The sequence below is a fragment of the Cheilinus undulatus genome, linkage group 21 (genome assembly GCF_018320785.1).
Source record: "Cheilinus undulatus linkage group 21, ASM1832078v1, whole genome shotgun sequence".
In the NCBI taxonomy this organism is placed as follows: domain Eukaryota; kingdom Metazoa; phylum Chordata; class Actinopteri; order Labriformes; family Labridae; genus Cheilinus; species Cheilinus undulatus.
This window is the reverse complement of record NC_054885.1, coordinates 21,084,604-21,104,167: the sequence shown is the minus strand read 5'-3', so window position 1 is coordinate 21,104,167 and position 19,564 is coordinate 21,084,604. Positions and strand designations below refer to the sequence as shown.

Here is a 19,564-nt window from a genome sequence, read left to right as displayed (position 1 = left end):
ATTGCAGCAACTTGCTGGCATCTCTCATTCACGTGCAACACCTTATCATCCACAAAGCAATCCTGTGGAGAGGCAGAATTGAACGTTGTTACAAATGCTGCACACTCTCCAGGAAGACAAGAAAGCAGACTGGAAAGAACATCTTCCACACATGGTCCATGCATACAATTGCACCAGACATGATGTTACAGGCTATTCACCATTTTTCTTGTTGTATGGAAGACATCCAAGACTGCCAGTAGATCTATTGTTTGATCTCAAGTCCACACAACATTAAGAGACACATGAGTCATTTTCACATAGATGGTCATCAAGAATGCGAGAAGTCTACAGGATCGCCGCAAAAAAACAGCAACAGGTCTTCTGCAAAAGGCAAAAAGTACTATGACAACAAATTCAAGGCATTACTCTCCAACCAGGAGACAGAGTTCTTGTCAGAAACCTGTCAGAGAGGAGTGGGCCTAGGAAACTCCGTCCCTACTGGGAGAAGGTTGTTCATCGGTTAGTTGAGAGAGTTGGAGAGGGGCCCGTTTATAGGATCCAAGCAGAGATGAGCTCCAAAGCAATGCGTGTGTTGCACAGAAATCTCCTCCTGGCTGTGAATAAACTTCCAGTTGAGCAAGACACTCCCAAACAAACAAGGAAAAGACAAAGCCAAACAAGAACTGAAGACACTGAGACTGATGGAGTAGAGGTGGAACGTTCTGATGATTAGGAATAGTATTATCCACGCAGCATCACTACCTTGGTCAACCGGAGCCATCCAGCCACAAAAATACCTGCAAAAGAACAAAGCACAACACTCAGGCCAACTGCAAAAGAGTTTGTTCCAACACCTGTTTCAACACCTGTACCAGCTGAACTGCCACAAGTCACTGATGCTGAATCCTGCATCCACATAACCTTGCAAAGCAGATGGATATGCCTGTTTCCTTGTTTTTAACTGGCAAATCCATTTTGCAAAGCTCCCATCTGAACCGTTTGGGCCCAGTTAGAGAGTGACAGGACCAATCAGCGACGAGGGGCAGTACTTTCAGGCGCGGCAGAGCCGTGACGTAAACAAGCAGCAGCAAGAGGCCGGTGCAATTATGGTGGAAGAGCTTAGCATGGATGCTGCTAAAGCGCCAGTTTTATCAGAACTTGACAAAAATGCTTCGCTAAAAGAAGAACAAGAACAGCAGTAAGTTGTTTTCTTTCCAAAAACAACAAAAGTCGAGTACTTACATGTCTATAGTCACCATGTTTCGCGTTATTCCTTGGTAGCTGTGCATGCCCAGCTCGAAAGCGGCTAAGTCACGTGTTTTGTTGCTCTGATTGGCCTGTAGAGGTGTGACAGACAGAACGTTCATCCAGTGGTTGAACTGAACTTTGCAGTGACATGTAATAGGAAAATATTGAGAAAATATTGTGTAAGACTGAGAAAGTGTACAACACCACTGATTTGAAACCCCCCTTAATTATTCCTCTAATCCGGTTGCCTTATACTACTTCAGGCATTGTTTTCATGTTAAATCTACTGAATAAACCAATACTACTAGAATAAACCAGGTTAAATATAAGTTGTTAGTGTTTGATGCCGTTTAGTGGTCACGGCTTGGAAGCCAGCATGCACTTCCGGTGAGTACTTCAACAAATAAACATGGACGAACTGATTTTTTCTCTTGATGGCAGTTTTATATAGCCTAAGATATTACGTTTATCATATTCATCATTTGTCAAGTCTATTAAATTCTAATTTTGTCATTTAGTTAAGTTTGTATTTTGGTCAATGACATATAAAGCTTCATTCATTTGTGATTGTGCCACCTGACATTTGCAACTAATCTGAGATGAAACAGGTAAATGCTTTGAAACATGTTGTTACTTTTATTCCTGTTAGAAAGTGGATACATACATTTCAGAAAAAATGGTAAACTAAGATTTAGCTGTTTTACCTTGGTTGTACCACAAGATATGGAAAATGTAGTTTAGTTTTTTAGTTTATTAGTTTATTTGACAGGGGCCATGCAAAACAAAATTGTTTAGCTATACAGCTAATTTACATAAAAAAATATACAATACAAATGATTAAACAAACATGCTAGCATTTAAAATAATACAAACTCAACAACAGTCCATCACTAAAAACAACAGATTTAAAATTATACTTCATTGTCTTTAAAATTGATGCATTCAGAGGTTCAAATCAGTGATCACATGATTTTTTTTTTCCTTGAGCCGTGATTTCCCTGCCAACCCTACCAACCCTGGAAAAGCTGCAATTAATCCGATTCTTTTTAACATCTAATACCTCCTTTACCTAACTGGAAGTAAAGTAATTTAGCACTTTGAATCATTTGATTTATTTCATGTAATGACACTTTTTGCAGTTTCACCACCTGACATTTGCCACTTATTTCAAATAAACAGACCAATACTCTTATACATTTCTACTTTGTCCTTATTAGAAAGGGGAAACATATTTTTAAAATGAAATCAAGTTGTTATTTTTTTTGGTAAAATAGATTTTTATCAGTTTTACATTGGTTGTACCACTTGACAGTGAAAGTGTCTCCAACCACCTTTGACTTAAGAAAAATGTTTTTTTATCTTCAATTGAAACCACTGAAGTCATCCATGAATATCAGCTGGAGTCAAATAAATTCTTAGTTATGCAACAATCTTTTTTTCCACTTCATTTAAAAATAAAATTCCAATGATTACGGTTGGGCCAACCCGACATTTAAGAACATGCATCATATTTTAAGTCACTGTAATCCTCATTGTCTTGCTGTTCTTCTGTTGTAATACATGAGGCTGTTTAAGAGTTATCATACCCATACCCATACCTTTCATAAAACTCTGTTATCTCGAGATCTACTTCTAGACTTTTTACAGAGCTTATATTACTGGATTTCTGGGGTCAGTCTTAATCTATTGTGGGTCACTGAACACCCTGACATCTTCATGATGTCAGTATTTAGTTCTGCCATGCATGAATGGTGAGGAAGAAGAGTTGCCCGTTGAGCGGGCAGCATGTTCCTTTACTTGCTGCGTCGGCTGCTCAATAGATGGCCAGTTGGCAGCTGCAGGTACCTGAGAGGTCATGCTGCTTTCTTCACAGGATGTTTTAGGGGGAACATTTGCTCAGTGAACCCTACATTTGTTCTTTTTCTCATTATCATTAGCAGGGCAGTGGGAGGGATGCTAGTACAGGAGACTTGTGCTTGTAAACATTTTGTACTGCAGTATGGAAAAACAAAGAGGAAATGTCCTTTTGAAGTTATTTAGTGGAGCAGATATACTTCAGTGCATTTTTAAGAATTTTGACTTCACCTGACAAGATTAATTTATCAGGGTCAAACAAAGTTAAACGATTCATTTTGGTTATAATCTGTTAAACATAAGGTTTTAAATTAGGATATACTCTATGTGGACAAAAGTGTTTTGTCCACATAGAGTATGGGGATTATTTTGGGGATTATTTTGAACATTACACCAACAGGAACTATAATAACATTGCATTCAAAAACATGTACTTTAATATAGATTTGTTCCCCCTGTTGCAGATAATCATCCTCCGCTCTTCTAGGAGCGTTTATGAGATCAGGCACTGATGTTGGACAAGAAGGCCTGGCTTCCTATCTTTATTCCAGTTCATCCCAAACATGGGTAAGTCAAGTTTGCCTTCATTGGCTGTAGTCTACATACCACACCACAAACGTTTGTTAGCCCTGACGAAGACCTGCTTGGTGGAAACATGTTGGCTTTTTAAAGATTTGGCCATTATAATAAAGGCTTTTTAGTATTTCCTTACCCGTTTTCACTTTTTTGTGTACGGAGTGCCTGTTTTCTCCCTTTTTTTTGGACAGTTTTTCACCTTGTTTTCAAAGAGCACCCAATTTTGGTTTACTATTGAATCACCTTAGCCACACTAAGCAGCCAGTTAACCCCTCTCCTTCCATGTCTATATAGTCCTGGCTTTAATGCACTAAGGCACAGACATGTCGGAATGGCCGAACTATAACAGGAGTAACCAAATACTTTTGTCCATATAGTGTATGTTCACATTTTATCTGTTGGATAGAGACAAGAGTGTAACGGTTGTGCTTTCACAACATTTTGATGCACTCAGATGAAGCTGTAAGATACTCAGATCAATTGGTGCTGATTTACTGGTGAACATCTGCGTATTGGATTGATTTTGGAGTCAGGAGAGAAACTGCAAACACATGTATTGTGAAAAACATCAAGAAGATCAACATAGAAACTGCTAATTATAGTTCAAATGCACTCTTTAACCTTTTGGTCATTTGACGCACCTTATTTAACAAAGTAACACACCTTATTCTGTTTTCTAATATCACACAGGATTCAAATTTACACAACACGCTGAGCTATTTTTCAATATCCAAATATATTTTTGTCTTTTTCATATTGTGCAACTCTTGCAGTTTTAATTTCACTAGTCTACTAGTAAAGCAGCTTTAGTATTTGTCGAGTTGAGGGCTGATTTAGACTTAATAAGAGTGATAATAATTGCACTCTTCTAATCTTAGAAAATATAAAATCCTCTCCACAGCAGCTCTGATAGAGTGATCACTGAAGATAGACACCCCGTTATGTGCTTTCCATCCTTTGAAATATTGAACCCCCAAAGACTCTTTGAAGAGCCTGCAGTCATATTCAGCATTCATGAAGATGTGCTTTAGTCACTTTTATTAAAAAGTGAAAAAGAGCAGTAGAATTCCAATATTACTTTTTGACATCAATAATTTAAGCTCAAGTCCAATCATCCAATCTTTTGACAATTTAGCCTGAATGAATGTGGAATGATGTTCTTGAAGTTGAGTGTGGTCGGCTCTCTCTGATGAGTGAGTTTAATGGAGCCAGCATAGTTTTAGATGACATTCAGGCTAAAGCTCTCTCCATCTAATGGCTTTAAATGTGAATTTAGCAGAGAAGAGGATTTGTTGGTTTAATGTTAGCAGGCTGAGTGGTGTGTTTGCAGGTTTTACCAGCTGATGGCAGCAGGATGCCACTGATCACTGAAGACTGAGTGCATTTAAATATTTGACTATCTTTTATCATGAAAACCTTACTCATTTACTCCTAAACATTGTTAAATGCTAATTGATCAAAATATCATTACACCGTAATTATTTACAAGAATATTTAAGGTGAGAGGCCATGCTTTTTCAGTTTTTTCCATTTTAGCTACTCAAAAAAATGAAATGAATGATTGAACCGACATTAGAACAGGTGACACTGTTGTTCGGTTTAATGTAAGGCTGCATCAATAGGAACAAACGGAGGCTCTTTAAGAGAGCATCAATTTCTCTGTCCTTCTGCAACACCTGCCTCATAAAGCAACAACCAGATGGCACCACACTGAACACACCTGCCCCCTCTCTCTCTTAAGTCTATTCAGTTCAATCCAATGAGCTTTATTGGCATAGAAAACATCAGTTTGCATTGCCAAAGCAGTTTACAAATGTATGATAATAATAGAAACAGAAATAAAGTATTGTAATTGGTGGATAAAGTTTGTGGTTTAATGTTATAATTATAGTAAAAATGTAGAAATTCTGTACCTACCTAAACAGTCCTGTTCATGATGGTGGTTGTGGTATTTGATTTTCTCACAACAGCTGCAACATTTCCCCTCTCTTGCACTTTGCCCAGCAGATATAGAAGCTTCTTTTTGCTCATGGTGTATTTTTTTTGTTTGCTCATGATAAGTAGGAATAACTTGTATCTGGTGTCCCTGTGTAAAGGACAGGTGGTTAGAAAGTGCAGCTCTGTTTCCACCTCCTGTTGGCTGCAGCGGGTGCACAGTCTTGTCATCTTTGAGGATCCAGCTTTGTTTGTGGCGTCATCTCTTGACGGCGAGGTTTTCCTCACTGAGACTGTATATCATCAAACATTTGCTCAGCTGTGGATCAGTCATAGTGCTTAAGTATTCTGAAACACCATATTCCCTATTAGGGGACAAATAGTGTTCCAGTTTGCTTTGTTTTTTGGTTGATTCATGACAACAAGTTAATTTTTTTCTTTCTCCCTCTCAATTAAATTCTATTCTGCAGTATTCTGGCAAGGAAAACATGCTAGCATTGCCAACAAAAAATTAATAAATGTGTAGAATTACAGAAAAAAGACTGCACTATTATAGTTGGCATGTGTGTCGAAAATCTGGGTCTAACTTCAAATTATAGATTGAAATTAAAGTTTTTCACTTTCAGTAATACAGATAAATAGGTAAAATTACGGTTAAAAATGCAGAGAATGAGGCGTTTAAAAAATCTCTCTCTCTCTCACTCACTCAGATGTTGCACACACATGCTTCTCTTCATCAGTTTCAGATAATCAGCCATTATTCATGGTGAGTACTCAAACCCTAACTTTTTTTTAAAGCTTAAATTTGAATCAAAAATACATTTACACATATACACCTGAAAAGTCCAGACTACCACCTCATTTAAAGATATGAGAGGCAAAACACAAGTCTAGAATATTCTGCATTTGTTAAAATAAAGATACCAGAGACCCAAGGAAATTTTACTAGTTAAGTATCTTGTGTGGAGATGTCTGCGTCTCAATTAGTTTCATCTAATTTCTAGACAGATTTTCATGTTGCATTGGCAGATATTTTGTGTTCTTGATAGTAATTCAGGCTTAATGAGATGTCTTTGGTCTGGAAATAGCCAAATACATGTCTTAAGATTAGACTTTTTGCAGTACAGAAGTCTCTCAGAAATTCACAGAGTATGTCTGTATGTCTGTATGTCTGCACCACAGTGAGGAAGTTACTGATATACAACTAATGAAGAAGTGTCAAAGCTGGGTTCATGGGTGAATAACCCTCAGTGCAGACCAAAGGCCTACAAAAAAATTTGTTTCATCAAAATTCTTTATATTTTATAATAAGATGTTTTACTTTTGTAACATCATGCATAAAACGGATGGGATATTAAAGGTACAGTGTGCAAAGTCATGCACCAACAGATGATTTCAGATATACCAGGTCAGTGGAGAGCTGCAGCGATGGTTGTCCTTCTGGAACTTTGTTCCATCTCCACACAGGATCTCTGGAGCTCAGTCAGAGAGACCATCAGGTGTTCAGTCACCTCTCTTACTAAGGCCAGTCTTCCCTGATTGCCCAGTTTGGCCAGGTGATCAGCTCTTAAAAGTGTCCTGGTTGTGGCAAACGTCTTCTATTTGGGAATTATGGCGGCAACTGTGCTCTTGGGAACCTTCCGTGCAGCAGAAATTGTTTGTAGCCTTCCCTAAATATGAGTCTCTGACCTCTGCTGGCAGTTCCTTTGACCTCATGGCTTGGTTTTTACTCTGATTATCAGCTGTAGAGAGGTGTTTGCCTTTCAACATCATGTCCATTCAGTTTAATTTATAACAGGAGAAACATCTCAGTAATGATGAAGAGAAATGGGAGGCAACTGCGGTTTATTTAGTGTCGTTGCAAAGGGTCTGAATACCTATGTCGATGTGATATTTCAGTTTTTGATTTTTAATAAATTTGCAAAAAATGTAAAATATTTTGACTTGGTAATGATGGGGTACAGAGTGGAGATAAATAAGAATACTTAATTCAAACTACAGAAGCATCAGGCTACAACATTACAAAACTGAAAGAAGTGAAGTGAAGGAAGTGAATACTCTCTAAATGCACTAAAGGAAACATTGAATACAATGTTTAAACAGTTGGAGCTCTTATAGTTTTACCAAAGTGAGCAGGCTGCATAAATAGTGTCTGAAGTGCTGCCCATACAGGAAGTAGAGAGGCAGGTGGAGGAGGAAGAGGAGGAGAAGGGGATTCTCCACTGAATGGATTTTAAGAATCTTAGTATGGTTGACTAAATGTGACTAAAGCAATCAGTCTCAGTCATTTTTAATTCCTTGTTAGCTGAACTGAAGTTTAGTGGAAATGTTGTGATGAGCTGATATTTTGTTTTTATGTCATCTCAAATTAGTCTTTCAACTTAAGAAAACATGATTATTTTTAAGTTAAGAATATGAGTCAAACTTTATTACAGTGTGGAGTCCAAATAGATGATGTGGTATGAGCAGTGGTTCTCACCTGGTAGGTCGGGACCCAAAAGTGGGTCGTGGGGCTGTTTTCAGTGGGTCGTGAACCGGTTTCAGGAACAAAAGGCAAAATATCTGATATTGAAGCCCTAGGCAGACATCTATTTACTTTATTTTGCAGGAAAATGAGTAAATTCTGATTGTTTTCTTGAGATCTTCACTTATTTATTTTGTTATCTTGGATATGTGTGTTATAATGGTAAAACACAGTGAAATAAAATGTTTGCATGCATGTCCTCCCAAAGTATTAGCCAGTCTCCTTTTGTTGTGTTCCTCCCAAGGTTTAAAGTTCAGCTTTTTTTGTTGAATTTATTTCATCAGAATCAGAAATTTGGGTCCCTACTTCACATTACAGTAGGTGTTGGGTCCTATGGCCAGACCAGTTGAGAACCACTGGGCTAGCTTGTAGCCAGAGGGACTCTTATTCACATCCTGGTCTGACCAAGAATAACAAAGACATGTGGTCACTAAACAAGCAAATCCGAAACACAAGTTAAGTGAGCTTAAATACTACAGCATTTCATGGATGCAAATTTATTTCACCTTCAATTCAAAATCAGTCAATTAAGAATGTAAGGCAGCCCATCAATAACTATTTTAGGTTCATTTAACCAAATTAATTACTTTTTTACTGATATTATGAATAAAATGTTTTACAACCAAAAGCCACCAGCACAGCACTAATAACCGGAATGCATTGTGCTAAAATTACATAAAACAACAACAACAACAACCAGCAATGATATTAGTGATGGAGCTATGGAAGAGGATAAGGGCAACTGAAAAAAGACACTTTTTAAAAAAAATTCTGAGATTAAATTCTGAGAATAAAGGCCAGACTTTAAGGTCAGAATTCAGAATGAACCATATTAGTTTCCCATATGCATCTTTGTGTGATAGTGTTCTATTTCATGTACAAAATATGATTTTTACTATATTTCCTTTATGCACTTATCATGTTTTAATCGTGCCTATAGTCAGAATTCTGACTTTTCTCAGAACTGGAAAAAAAATTACTCCTCCATTTTTTTTTTCAGTGGCCCCAATCCTTTTCCATATGGAGCAATTTAAATAACCATATAGTGTTTGAAAGTGTCTTTTACTTACAACCAATCTTCCTTTATAGGATGCTTCCTTTATATAATGCACAGGGAGCTGTGGAGAGTGGGTCATTAATGGTACAAATTTAGAGTTCTGAAAGCAAGAAATCAGAGGTCATTAACTGAGGTTGGACCCCATCTATTGAGCAGTCAGACAAATATATGACAGACAAAATGATGGAAGAAAAAGGCCACTAGAGGGCACCACAGGTCTTTTAATCCAAACTGAAGCAGCTTTTTGAAGACTGGAGGTCAAAGAGGCCTAAAGGTCTGCAGCTAGAGCAGCCTGGCTGTATTCAGAAGGCATTAGTGGTGAATTTCTATCATGTAAGGATGCAAAATAAGACCGAATGACAGGATGATATCAACTTTTATCCAAATGTACATTTTTATTGTAAGACAGCCGCAGCCTCAAACCTGTCAGACATGTATTTTTCTGAATCTCCCATTAAGGTTGGGTTTGTGTGTTTGTGTCATACATGTTGTCTTGTTGTGCTGCAGTGTATTGGTACAGTAAATACCTCTGGGGTTTCAGTTGTGCAGCAGCAGATGGCCGGGCTGCAGAGTACAGTCACAGATCTTTGTAATGTGAGAAAGCAGCGAGGGACTGCTCGCTATCCTGCCTTCACTTCTTCCAATTTGGCAGCAAACAAACAAACCACACAAGTAGTAGTTAGTGTAACAAATAGCCACTTTTTCAACTCTATCTCTAGATTTAGAGCTTGGATTTGTCTTTAACATCGACAAATGGGGCTCAAGATGATTTATTTCATATCTCTTGACACTGTGTTGTTGCAGGGACTTTCAGGCTGCTTGAGTTGCTTAAAATCAAACGCATAATTTGCATGTAGTCATGCAGAGAGAATACAAGCTGTAATAACACACTCACAAAGTGACAGGCACCCTATATGTGCACCTATTCATACTTCCAGCCATCCAAAACCATTTGGGATTATATGGAGGATGGCTTAAAAATTTGGATAGGCTACACTCCTTTTTTTGCTCTCTCCTATATTCCTGTAGAGTTGAATTATTAGATTGAAGTTGAATAATAAGCAGTGAGTCAAACAGCACAGCCTTCATCTGCAGAGCTGTAATTAACGGGGGCAAAATGCAGGCGGTGGCGAAGGAAGAAAAAAAATGCAAATTATTCTGCACAAAGGCTCCTCACAAATTGGCGTCACCATTTCTCAAATTATATCATTACTATATTTTGAAAATGTTAATCTGTTGAGCGGATTTCCCGGGGGAGTTGAGTAAATTAGTTCTATTTCCGAGGCTGCCTCTCTGCAAAGGCTCGGCAGCGACAAGCACCTCTGATTTGCTGATTACAATTAGACTCCCCAGTTTGGGCTCCTTCAAGCATTGATAATTTTCGGCATATTAAGCACGTTTTAGCAAAGGTGATAAGTCAGTTTTAATTGAAATGAAATTATTATTCTAATGGAAGTTTGGTTATTATTATTAGGAGGCACTAGTCATTCTGGCTTCATTTTTAATATATAAATGCTGGCGAGAGAGGAGAAAAAAAGATTTTGAAGGGCATTAGGGTGTCAGGATTGAATGAGGTAATTTGAAGGGAATTACTTTCTCTTCTATCAGAAATGAACTGAATTAAAAGTCCAAATCAATCGCTTTCACTTCTCCATTCTACTTTGACAGCGGCACAATTACAGATAATTAGATGGGAGGAAACTTTTAATTGTGGGATTAGAGGGAGAGAGAATTTGTCGGATCAGAGGGAAAATTTCCAGCCAGAGTTTCTTGCTTAAAATCGAATCAAAGGATTTGCGAGCTTAAAATGGCAACCAGCTTTTTTCCCCCCTTACTGTTTAATTGGAATTGCATCTAGTTCATCCAAATCATCCAAAACAATTAATTTAGATTTAATTCTATAATTATCATCAAATCGAATAATGTGCAACCTAATTTAGATAGTTAAAAATTAACGTGCGTGAAGTTAATTGAGTAATTAAACTCCTAAACTGCTGCCTATTAATTTGCCTGCCTAATTAAAACTGAGTTTGATTCTATGCTGCTGAAGGAAGCATCAGTGTTGGATGGGCATCCTGATAAGGCCTGTGTCTTATTTTGGGACTGCGCGGGGTGTTGTGTATCATCTGAACACCTTTATTAAGTTGGCACGTGTGTGACTTTCACTTATCTGAGTATCTCGAGGCAGGTGAGAGGATAGGGCTGCGAAATCCTCTTAAAGGAGTGAGATGAACACACAGAACAACACAAAAAGTTGGCATGAAAGAGGGTTATTTAATGGAAAGTGAAAGTGCAAGCAAAAGGGGTTGACTTATGTTGTTTTGGGCCCTAAAAAGAAACTTTGAATGTGTTAACAACACAGAAAGATGCATATTTAGTTGAATGTTTGAATTCTTAGCTGACTTCTGATGCTCTATATAGGCTGCAGTCCAACACTGTGGTAAACGGATGACTTATCAGCCAACTTGAGCATTTCAGATTGATTATATCAACATTTAACACTCCCAAATAATGCAAGAGACATTTGACATAAAGAAAAAACAATACAGGTGAACAGAAAGATGAGAAGCATCACCTATTTATCGATATTATACACTTATAACCTCCGTGTGCTCATGCATTTCTCTTAAGAAAGCATTTAAATGCATTTCTATAGAGTGAAATAGCTATTTTATGTGCAAACTTTATCTTTGTGTTTTCACTTTATACATATGCTTTTAAGTGTGCCGTTTGCTTGATTGCCAGTTATTGCCCATATGCATCTTTGCAAGAAAAGCACTATTTCATGAACCAAAGTTAAATTCTACTTTGCATCCTTTATGAACTTATTGTGTTTTAATTGTTTTTTAATAGTTCTGTAAGTGTGCCACCTTTTTGAATGCATACCTTGTGTTTTAAGTGGAATATATTTGCACATGCATGTAAAAATCATGCCTTTGCATGCACAGGTACATTTTCTATTTTTTTTTTTTTTTGTGTGAGTTTTTTATGTCAGTGATCATGAACTTGCAGCTGAGGGCCACATCAGGCCCCCAGAATATGACTTAATTCAGAATAAGTGAAGTTTATAGGGTTTCTTTTTGTTTTTATATACCTATGGCTATTAAATCAGCCCTAAAAATGATTTATATGAAACCATTTTATCAGTAGTAACTTCACATTTGATCTGTGTGAACAGAAATTCACCTGTCAGCCATTATTAGTTAATATGATTTATAAAAAACACAAACGTATCAGTCCAATCCTGATAAAATTAAAGAAAATACTAATAAAACAAATATTGATAATAGACATATATAGATAGATATATTAATTTAACTTTAGTTTAGATGATGGTCTGGCCCACACAGCACCTCCAGACAAAATCTGGCTCTTGTACAGCTCTGGTTGATGACCCCTGCTTTAGGTGAAGGGTTGCATGGTGGAAAGGTTGAGGTGTCAAAGGCACAGTTAAAGCCTATATGGAAGTTTGTAGAGTCAAAGTGCTATTCTATGAACCAAACTTTGATTTTTATGTTTCCTTTTTGTTTATTGTGGTTTATTGTAAGTGTGCCACCTTGTTACATGCAAACCTTGTGTTATAAATGCTATATATTCTCATATACATGTAAGAAAAATCACATCTTCTCATGCAGAAGTACAAATCTCCTTTATTCTGAGTGCCGCTTTAGGTGAAGGGTTTGCTTTATGTAAGGGGTGGGTGTCTCAACCACAGTTTCAGCACACTTGCAAAATACTATTTCATGTGCCAAACTCTGATTTTTATTGTTTCTTTTTTGGACTTACTGTGTTTTAATTGTGCTTAATAGTTAAATGTACTTGTGTCTTAAATGCCATGTATTTTTACATCCTGTTTGAAGACAAATTTCTGCCTTTGCATGCACAATTAGACTTTGACTGTTTGTATTTTATTGTGAGTGTTGCTTTGGGTGGAGGGGTTTCATGGTGTAATGGTTGAGGTGTCATGCCTCAGTTAGCTCATATGCATCTTTGTAAAGTCAGCGCTTTTTCATGTGCCAAACTTAAAATTTTATCACATTGATGCGCTTTAATTGTGCTGAATAGTTTTTCTAAGTTTGCCAATTTCTTAAATGTTACCTTCTGTTTTAAACTGCAGATATTTGCACACAGAAGTCAAGGACAAATTTCTGCAGGGAAAACTTTCTATTTTATCTGTTCTTATGTGACTATAGCTTTAAAGCTTTAGGGGTTTTGTTCTTTTTTTAAATAACTGCTTACTTCTTACATATTTCTGCTAGGATATTTTGTCCACAATGTCCCTTTAACACCAAGGGAGACAGTAGAAACAGTGACCATGCATCATTTTAGTTGACTATGGCATTTAACTCTGTCTGTTTTTTGTTGCTGCTTTCTGTGTATTTTGAGGAACACTGGTTTGGATATATGTTTGTGTTGTATTGAAGAAGCAAGCCTTTAAATGTGTGCATCTGTCATGATTTCCCTGGATTGAAAGTTAATCAATTAGTCCATAGGCCATGTGCTCTTATTGATCCAGATCAACATTACATAAATGCAATAAAGAGACGTGTCCAGCTGCAGCTGCAGTCTCAAACTCCCAATAATAAGGAAAAATAAATACTTTATTGTTATTTCTTTCCCTGTGAACATGTGCCAAAAGGGTCTAGCTGTAAAAAGGTAACAAGGCAGGCCTGAATGCTGGCCTTGTTCGCCTTATTATCGGGTTAATTAAAGCTCAAATCTGACAATGTCACCCGGTTGTAGAAAAACGGATTTAAATGCAGTGTCTCTGGAGACTGTGTCAAGGGCTGCCTTCCTTTTTCTCTGAGCTCCCGCGTGCGCCCGAGTTTTAGGGGTGGGGGGTGGGGGGGGGCAGTCTCTGTATGCTTGGGAATGACGAAAAGCAATTATTGAATTTTTAGATGTTCAAAAAAAGAAATGAATGGGGGGGAGGAATTATTCATAAGATCTTGTTCGTTAAAATTAAAGTTAAAATCCAAAGAGGAGGAAAGGGCTTCAAAGACAGAAGAGGGCTGGATAAAAAGAGGAGATAATTTCTGAGGAGTTCATTAAAATGTAGGGCTACACGTTGAAACACACAGGGTTGTTATTTGGGCTTGGGGGTCAAGTGACGAGCGGATTATATACTTGCTCATAATAATATTAATTAAACAATTTGCATGCTAATAGGGTAACAATTATCGCAGCTTCTGTTGAGAGATTCAGGTTATTACAACATGCCAATCCGGGTGCCAAGGGTCAGGGAATGAGTGGGGTGCGAAATTTCAACTCTGATTAACATTATGACAGCGTCAGACTCGGGATAAATAAAGTCGAATTAATTATTTGAAAAGCTAATGAGCAGACAGGATTTAAGCTGGGCACAGTGCTGCAGATCTCCACTCTTGTTTCCGGGTCTGGAGTGTACATTTTATCCCCTCATATTGAATTCTATTGTCCTTTTTCTTTATTTGCTCGTATATTTTGTCCATTAAGCAGCTTTTAGGTCGTAACAGAAGGTTTCGCCTTGTAACAGTCAAATATTACAGTTTGACTCAGCTCGCTTTTAAATACACCGATATTTCAGCAATCCTGTTTGTTTTACGCCCTGCGCGCGGACTTGCAGGAGTGTAAAGGTTTAAATGATACTCCATAACTCACACTGACTTTCCTAAAGCGTGTTCTTTTTCTTTAAACCAAACATTTTTACATTTTTAGCACCTGAGAGTTTAAAAAAAGATTGTTTAAAGGAGCAGAATATTAAAAATCTGTTCTTATCTGGTGTCATTTTCTACAACAAAAAGTGGCGGAGCATCTGGCCTAACCTCTCCGCAGCGCAGCCCTTTCTTCCCGGGCTTCTCTGAGCCCTTCCTCCCGGTGGGTCCCCCGTGTAGCAGCGATGTAGTTCTTATCAAAGCCCTCCTGTCTTGTTGTGACAGCTCTGATATTGTTTATTGAGGTGGATGTCAGCTTTAATTAGCAATCGATACGGGGAGCGTTTGCAGAGCGCGCCTCTGACGTCACCGCCCATTACCGCTTCTCATTGGGCCTCATATTCCCCGAGCCTGGGCTAATTATTGGGAGGTTCATGTGGATAAAGTAGAGCTCATCCCCTCCCTTCACATCATGTCCCCTGCTCGTTGGCCACACTCGCTGCATGCTTTTTAAATTGCCATCACCGGCCTCCAGACGTCGTTTCCTTCTGCCTGCGGGATGATGGACAGCAGGATACTGGATCCACCTCACGCCCAGTTCGGAGGCTCTCTCGGCGGGATGGTAGGCTTCCCGTACCATCTGAGCCACCATCACGTTTACGAATTAGCCGGGCATCAACTTCAATCTGCGTCCGCGGTCCCTTTCTCAATAGACGGATTACTCAATGGTTCGTGCACGGCTTCGGTGGGTAATTCCAACCCCCTCTTGTCTTCAGGCTGCGGGATGAATGGAGATAACCAGCACTACAAACTGACAGGTAAGACACCAGAACACCCCCTCTATGTGTAAAGACAAGAAACAGAAAGAAACAAAGGCAGGATGATGCCGTACAAGTTGTCTGTTTAGCAAAACAAGCACACGCGCAGGCAGAGAGAGGAGAGTATTCGCCTCCCACTTCGTTCCAGATGATGCGTCCACGCAAAAACAATGTTCCTGTCACTCAGTAAATACTAATACTAGTGGAATGTTTGTTTACATCCGTGTGGTTTCTCTTAATTCACTAATTCTGCATGCGTTTTCTCCTGCTGCTCTAAAGTTTGCGCATTTTTTTTTTGCGCAAGCCTTGGAAGAATACTGCTTTGGTTTTAATATATTTTTTGAACGTGCATCCATTGTTTACATCTGTTCTCGTTCTGCTGTCAGACTCGGGGGACCCAGACAAAGATAGTCCTGGTTGCAAGAGACGGAGAACTCGCACTAATTTCACTGGTTGGCAGCTGGAGGAATTAGAAAAGGCTTTTAATGAGAGCCACTATCCCGACGTGTTCATGAGGGAGGCTCTGGCTCTGCGGCTTGACCTCATAGAATCCAGGGTTCAGGTAAATATATATTTATATTTCATAAGCATCCTATCTGTGCACATTACACCCTTTGGTTCTTATTCAATCATGAAACTATCTCGTTAAAATGATGAGCAAACTACTATTAAACCCAAACCATTGTAAGGTTGCAGAGATGACATTTGGGCCTTTATTTATTTGAATAAAAAAATTAAACGACTTTCCTTATGTCAGCCAAATAAACACATTTGACCTCAGACTAAATTTTGGAAAATTAAAAAAATAAATAAAAATAATAATTTTTTTTTAGAATAAGTTTAGTTGATTAAAAAAAAAGAAAAGAAATTGGATAAAATTGATGCAGAAAAATCCTGCTGTTATTTAAGAAATATATATTCAAATAAAATAATTCTGTCGTTTAATACATTGACAATCTTGGGTAAAATTTTAACTATTTTTCTCTGTCTAATTTTAATACATTTTTAAATTTAATACACAAAATTTTACACGACCCAAAGTTGACTTTTACGCACATAAAGAAACGTCATTTTTGCAGCGTCGTCTCTGCACAGATGGGGTTTTAATTAAAGGTTTAATTAAGGCCTGCAAATGAATTAGCTGTGACCTCATCATTCGTTTAATTATCATTATTTTTTTTTAAATTTCAGCCCTTAAAGTGACACAACTGCACACCACATTATTTATCATTCTTGACTTTGTGTTCCTGCAGGTGTGGTTTCAGAATCGCAGAGCAAAGTGGAGGAAAAAGGAGAACACAAAGAAAGGTCCGGGTCGACCTGCCCACAACGCCCACCCCACCACGTGCAGCGGGGAGCCCATGGACCCGGAGGAGATCGCGCGCAGGGAGCTGGACCGGCTGGAGAAGAAGAAACGCAAGCAGGAGCGCCGGCTCCTCAAGGCCCAGAACAAGCTGTTGTCTGGGGATTTATTTCACACCCCGGGCTCGGACAGCGACAGCGGGGTGTCGCACGTCACCGACAGTGACCACACCACGGGCCCGCCTTTTGACTCTGTGGGGGGACCAAACCAAACGCAACCAAGCTGCGACAAAACACACCACCCTCTCCAGACACAGAACCACAACCAAAGACACTTGGAGCAGGACGCTGCTGGCGGATCCGAGCTGGACTCGGCTGATGCCAGCCACCGCTCCAGCCTGTGCTCCACCAACAGCAGGGCCTCCGGGGTGCAGAAACTCAACCCCTTTAGCGTGGAGAGCCTCCTCTCGGACGCACGTCCGAGACGCAACCCCGCGGCCTTACCCTCCTCTCGGCCTTTGATAGGGAAGGGACACTTCCTTCTTTATCCCATCACACAGCCGCTTGGATTCATTGTTCCTCAGACTGCTCTGAAGACAACAACCACAACAACAAACAGTGACAGTGACCCCCCAGCGGAGAGAAACCAGTCGAGTGCGCGCTGCGCAATCTCTGCGGGATGTAGGAGCAGCTCGCCGGAGTCTGCAGACGCAGCGCAGAGGGGACAGGTGGGCTCTGAGGACAAGACGCGTTCATCATCATCTTCATCATCTTCACCACACAGCAGCCCGTCCACGCCAGCCTTCCCCACTGGCAAAAGTACTCACACCTCTGTTATTTGCAGCGACTCCACTTTCGCCCTGCACGAACACTCCAGTCCGCCTGTCGATGCAGACAGAAACGATCACATAGAGAACCAGGAGCACCCTGACCCCGAGACTGTCCTTAGTGACAGTCCTGCTGAGACAAAGACAGACTCTAAAGAAGACGTGGAATAAAATCATGTGGGGGTAAAGACATAGCAGATTTAGCCTCTGTCATTAGGCCAAAGCTTCACCTCAAATCTAGGTTCCCCTCTCTGCTGATTTTAACAATGGTGTGCTCTCTCTCTCTCTCTCTCCTTCTCTCTCTCTCCTTCTCTCTCTCTTTCTGCGAGTGTGCGCGCGTGAGTCAGGAGTCTCTAGATATCCTTAAATGTGTGATAACTTGTCAGAAAAAAACACAAGACCAACAAAAATCCTCAAGAGCTGTAAAAAGGGTATTATACTATTTATATATGTAAGTTTTTTCTTAAATAAATCTATTGTATACAAGCACCTGAAACCGTGTGAGACCTTAAATAGCTGCACATCCAGTGCAGGGCTAGTGTACAGTAAGGAAGGGCTTTTCTTAAGAAATCTCGTGTTGTACTTTGTATATTGCCTTAACAAATTTATTCATCTATAAGCCCCCACTGAAATGAGGTTACGAGCCTGAGGCGAAAAGGACCCGCTCGACTCCTGCAGAGTTTTGATATGAAAGTAATTATTTTCCCGGTGGCTACTGCAGGGGGATTCAGTTTATTTTAGCTCAAAGGGGGTTATAATACATTACCGATTTCTAGTGATATGAAATCACATAAACTTCCAAGAATAATAGAATTAGCATGAAAAGGCCTGGGTGTCAAATTGAAATAGGAAAATAATAGCCCCGGCAGCTGGGAGTGTGTGTGTTTGTGCATATTGGATAGGAGATGGGGATTCGTGGGGAGGCATTTTCATGAGTTTTTTTTTTTCCCCTCTTCTCCCCCCCTCTTCTTCTCTCTCTCTCCACTTTGTCAGGGCCCCCTTGTAGCAGGGCTATATTAAGATAGATGTTCGATGATATCCCTCATTGTTCTGTCGCTTTACATTGATGTTTCAGTGTTATCAGCCTATTGATCACGCGTCTGCTGTAATAGGACAGGGCTGAGGAAAACGTGCCTATTTACAATAGCAGAACACATTTGTTCTAATAGGGCTGCAGGTCCCTGGGGAAGCCACGCGCGATCTGGGACATCTGCTCCCCTTCTTTATTTTGCAATATTAGCAGTGTTGACCACAAAGTTAAAAAAAAAAAAAAAAAATCTTAAAATAAAGCAGCTCTTCCTTGTTAAAATCCAGTGATTTGCAAATAAATTGGAAATAATCAGAGGGGCTGAGCTTTACGTCTGAGCCGGCGCAAATGAATTTCTGAGCCAGTGTCCCTTTCAAAATATTTACATAAATTTCCAGCCATGCAGCTGTTTGCTTTAGGAAGCAATGTCTTATTAGGTTGGAGGGGAGGAGGGGGTGTAAGGGGGGCGTGCACAGCCAACATGGCACACGCATGCTGAAGATTAGGCCTGACCTCTGAGATCACAGCCTGCACTTCTATCACCAGCGTCTCCTTGATTATAAATGTCCTCCCATCATTTAAAAACTGAAGAATCACTGTATTGTTCACTTAAATTGTGTAATAACTGATGCCACTGTGCAATAACCTCCAGGATTCCTCTCTGTGTGTTTTTCCACGCTACTCTGAGGCTATTTGGGACGTATGCCCAGTTCATCCATAATTCATCAGCACCCTGAATGGGAGTATCGCTGGCTGCACATTGGTGGCCTTAAGGTGAAAT

At 39.4% G+C, this 19,564-nt stretch overlaps 1 protein-coding gene across 1 annotated transcript; it reads left to right on the top strand.

Annotated features, from left to right (window-relative positions):
• The first annotated feature begins 15,368 nt into the window (after positions 1-15,368).
• Positions 15,369-17,927, top strand: uncx (UNC homeobox). The gene is made up of 3 exons (XM_041778409.1): positions 15,369-15,627; positions 16,014-16,189; positions 16,881-17,927. The coding sequence occupies exons 1-3, from the start codon at positions 15,369-15,371 to the stop codon at positions 17,925-17,927; spliced, it is 1,482 nt and encodes a 493-aa protein (XP_041634343.1).
• The last annotated feature ends 1,637 nt before the right edge of the window (positions 17,928-19,564 follow it).

Excerpts from the sequence above, each read along its gene's own strand:
- uncx (XM_041778409.1), top strand. The coding sequence starts at position 15,369 with ATGATGGACAGCAGGATACTGGATCCACCTCACGCCCAGTTCGGAGGC. Across the intron at positions 15,628-16,013 it reads CCAGCACTACAAACTGACAG|ACTCGGGGGACCCAGACAAA; the intron begins GTAAGACACCAG and ends TTCTGCTGTCAG. Across the intron at positions 16,190-16,880 it reads TCATAGAATCCAGGGTTCAG|GTGTGGTTTCAGAATCGCAG; the intron begins GTAAATATATAT and ends GTGTTCCTGCAG.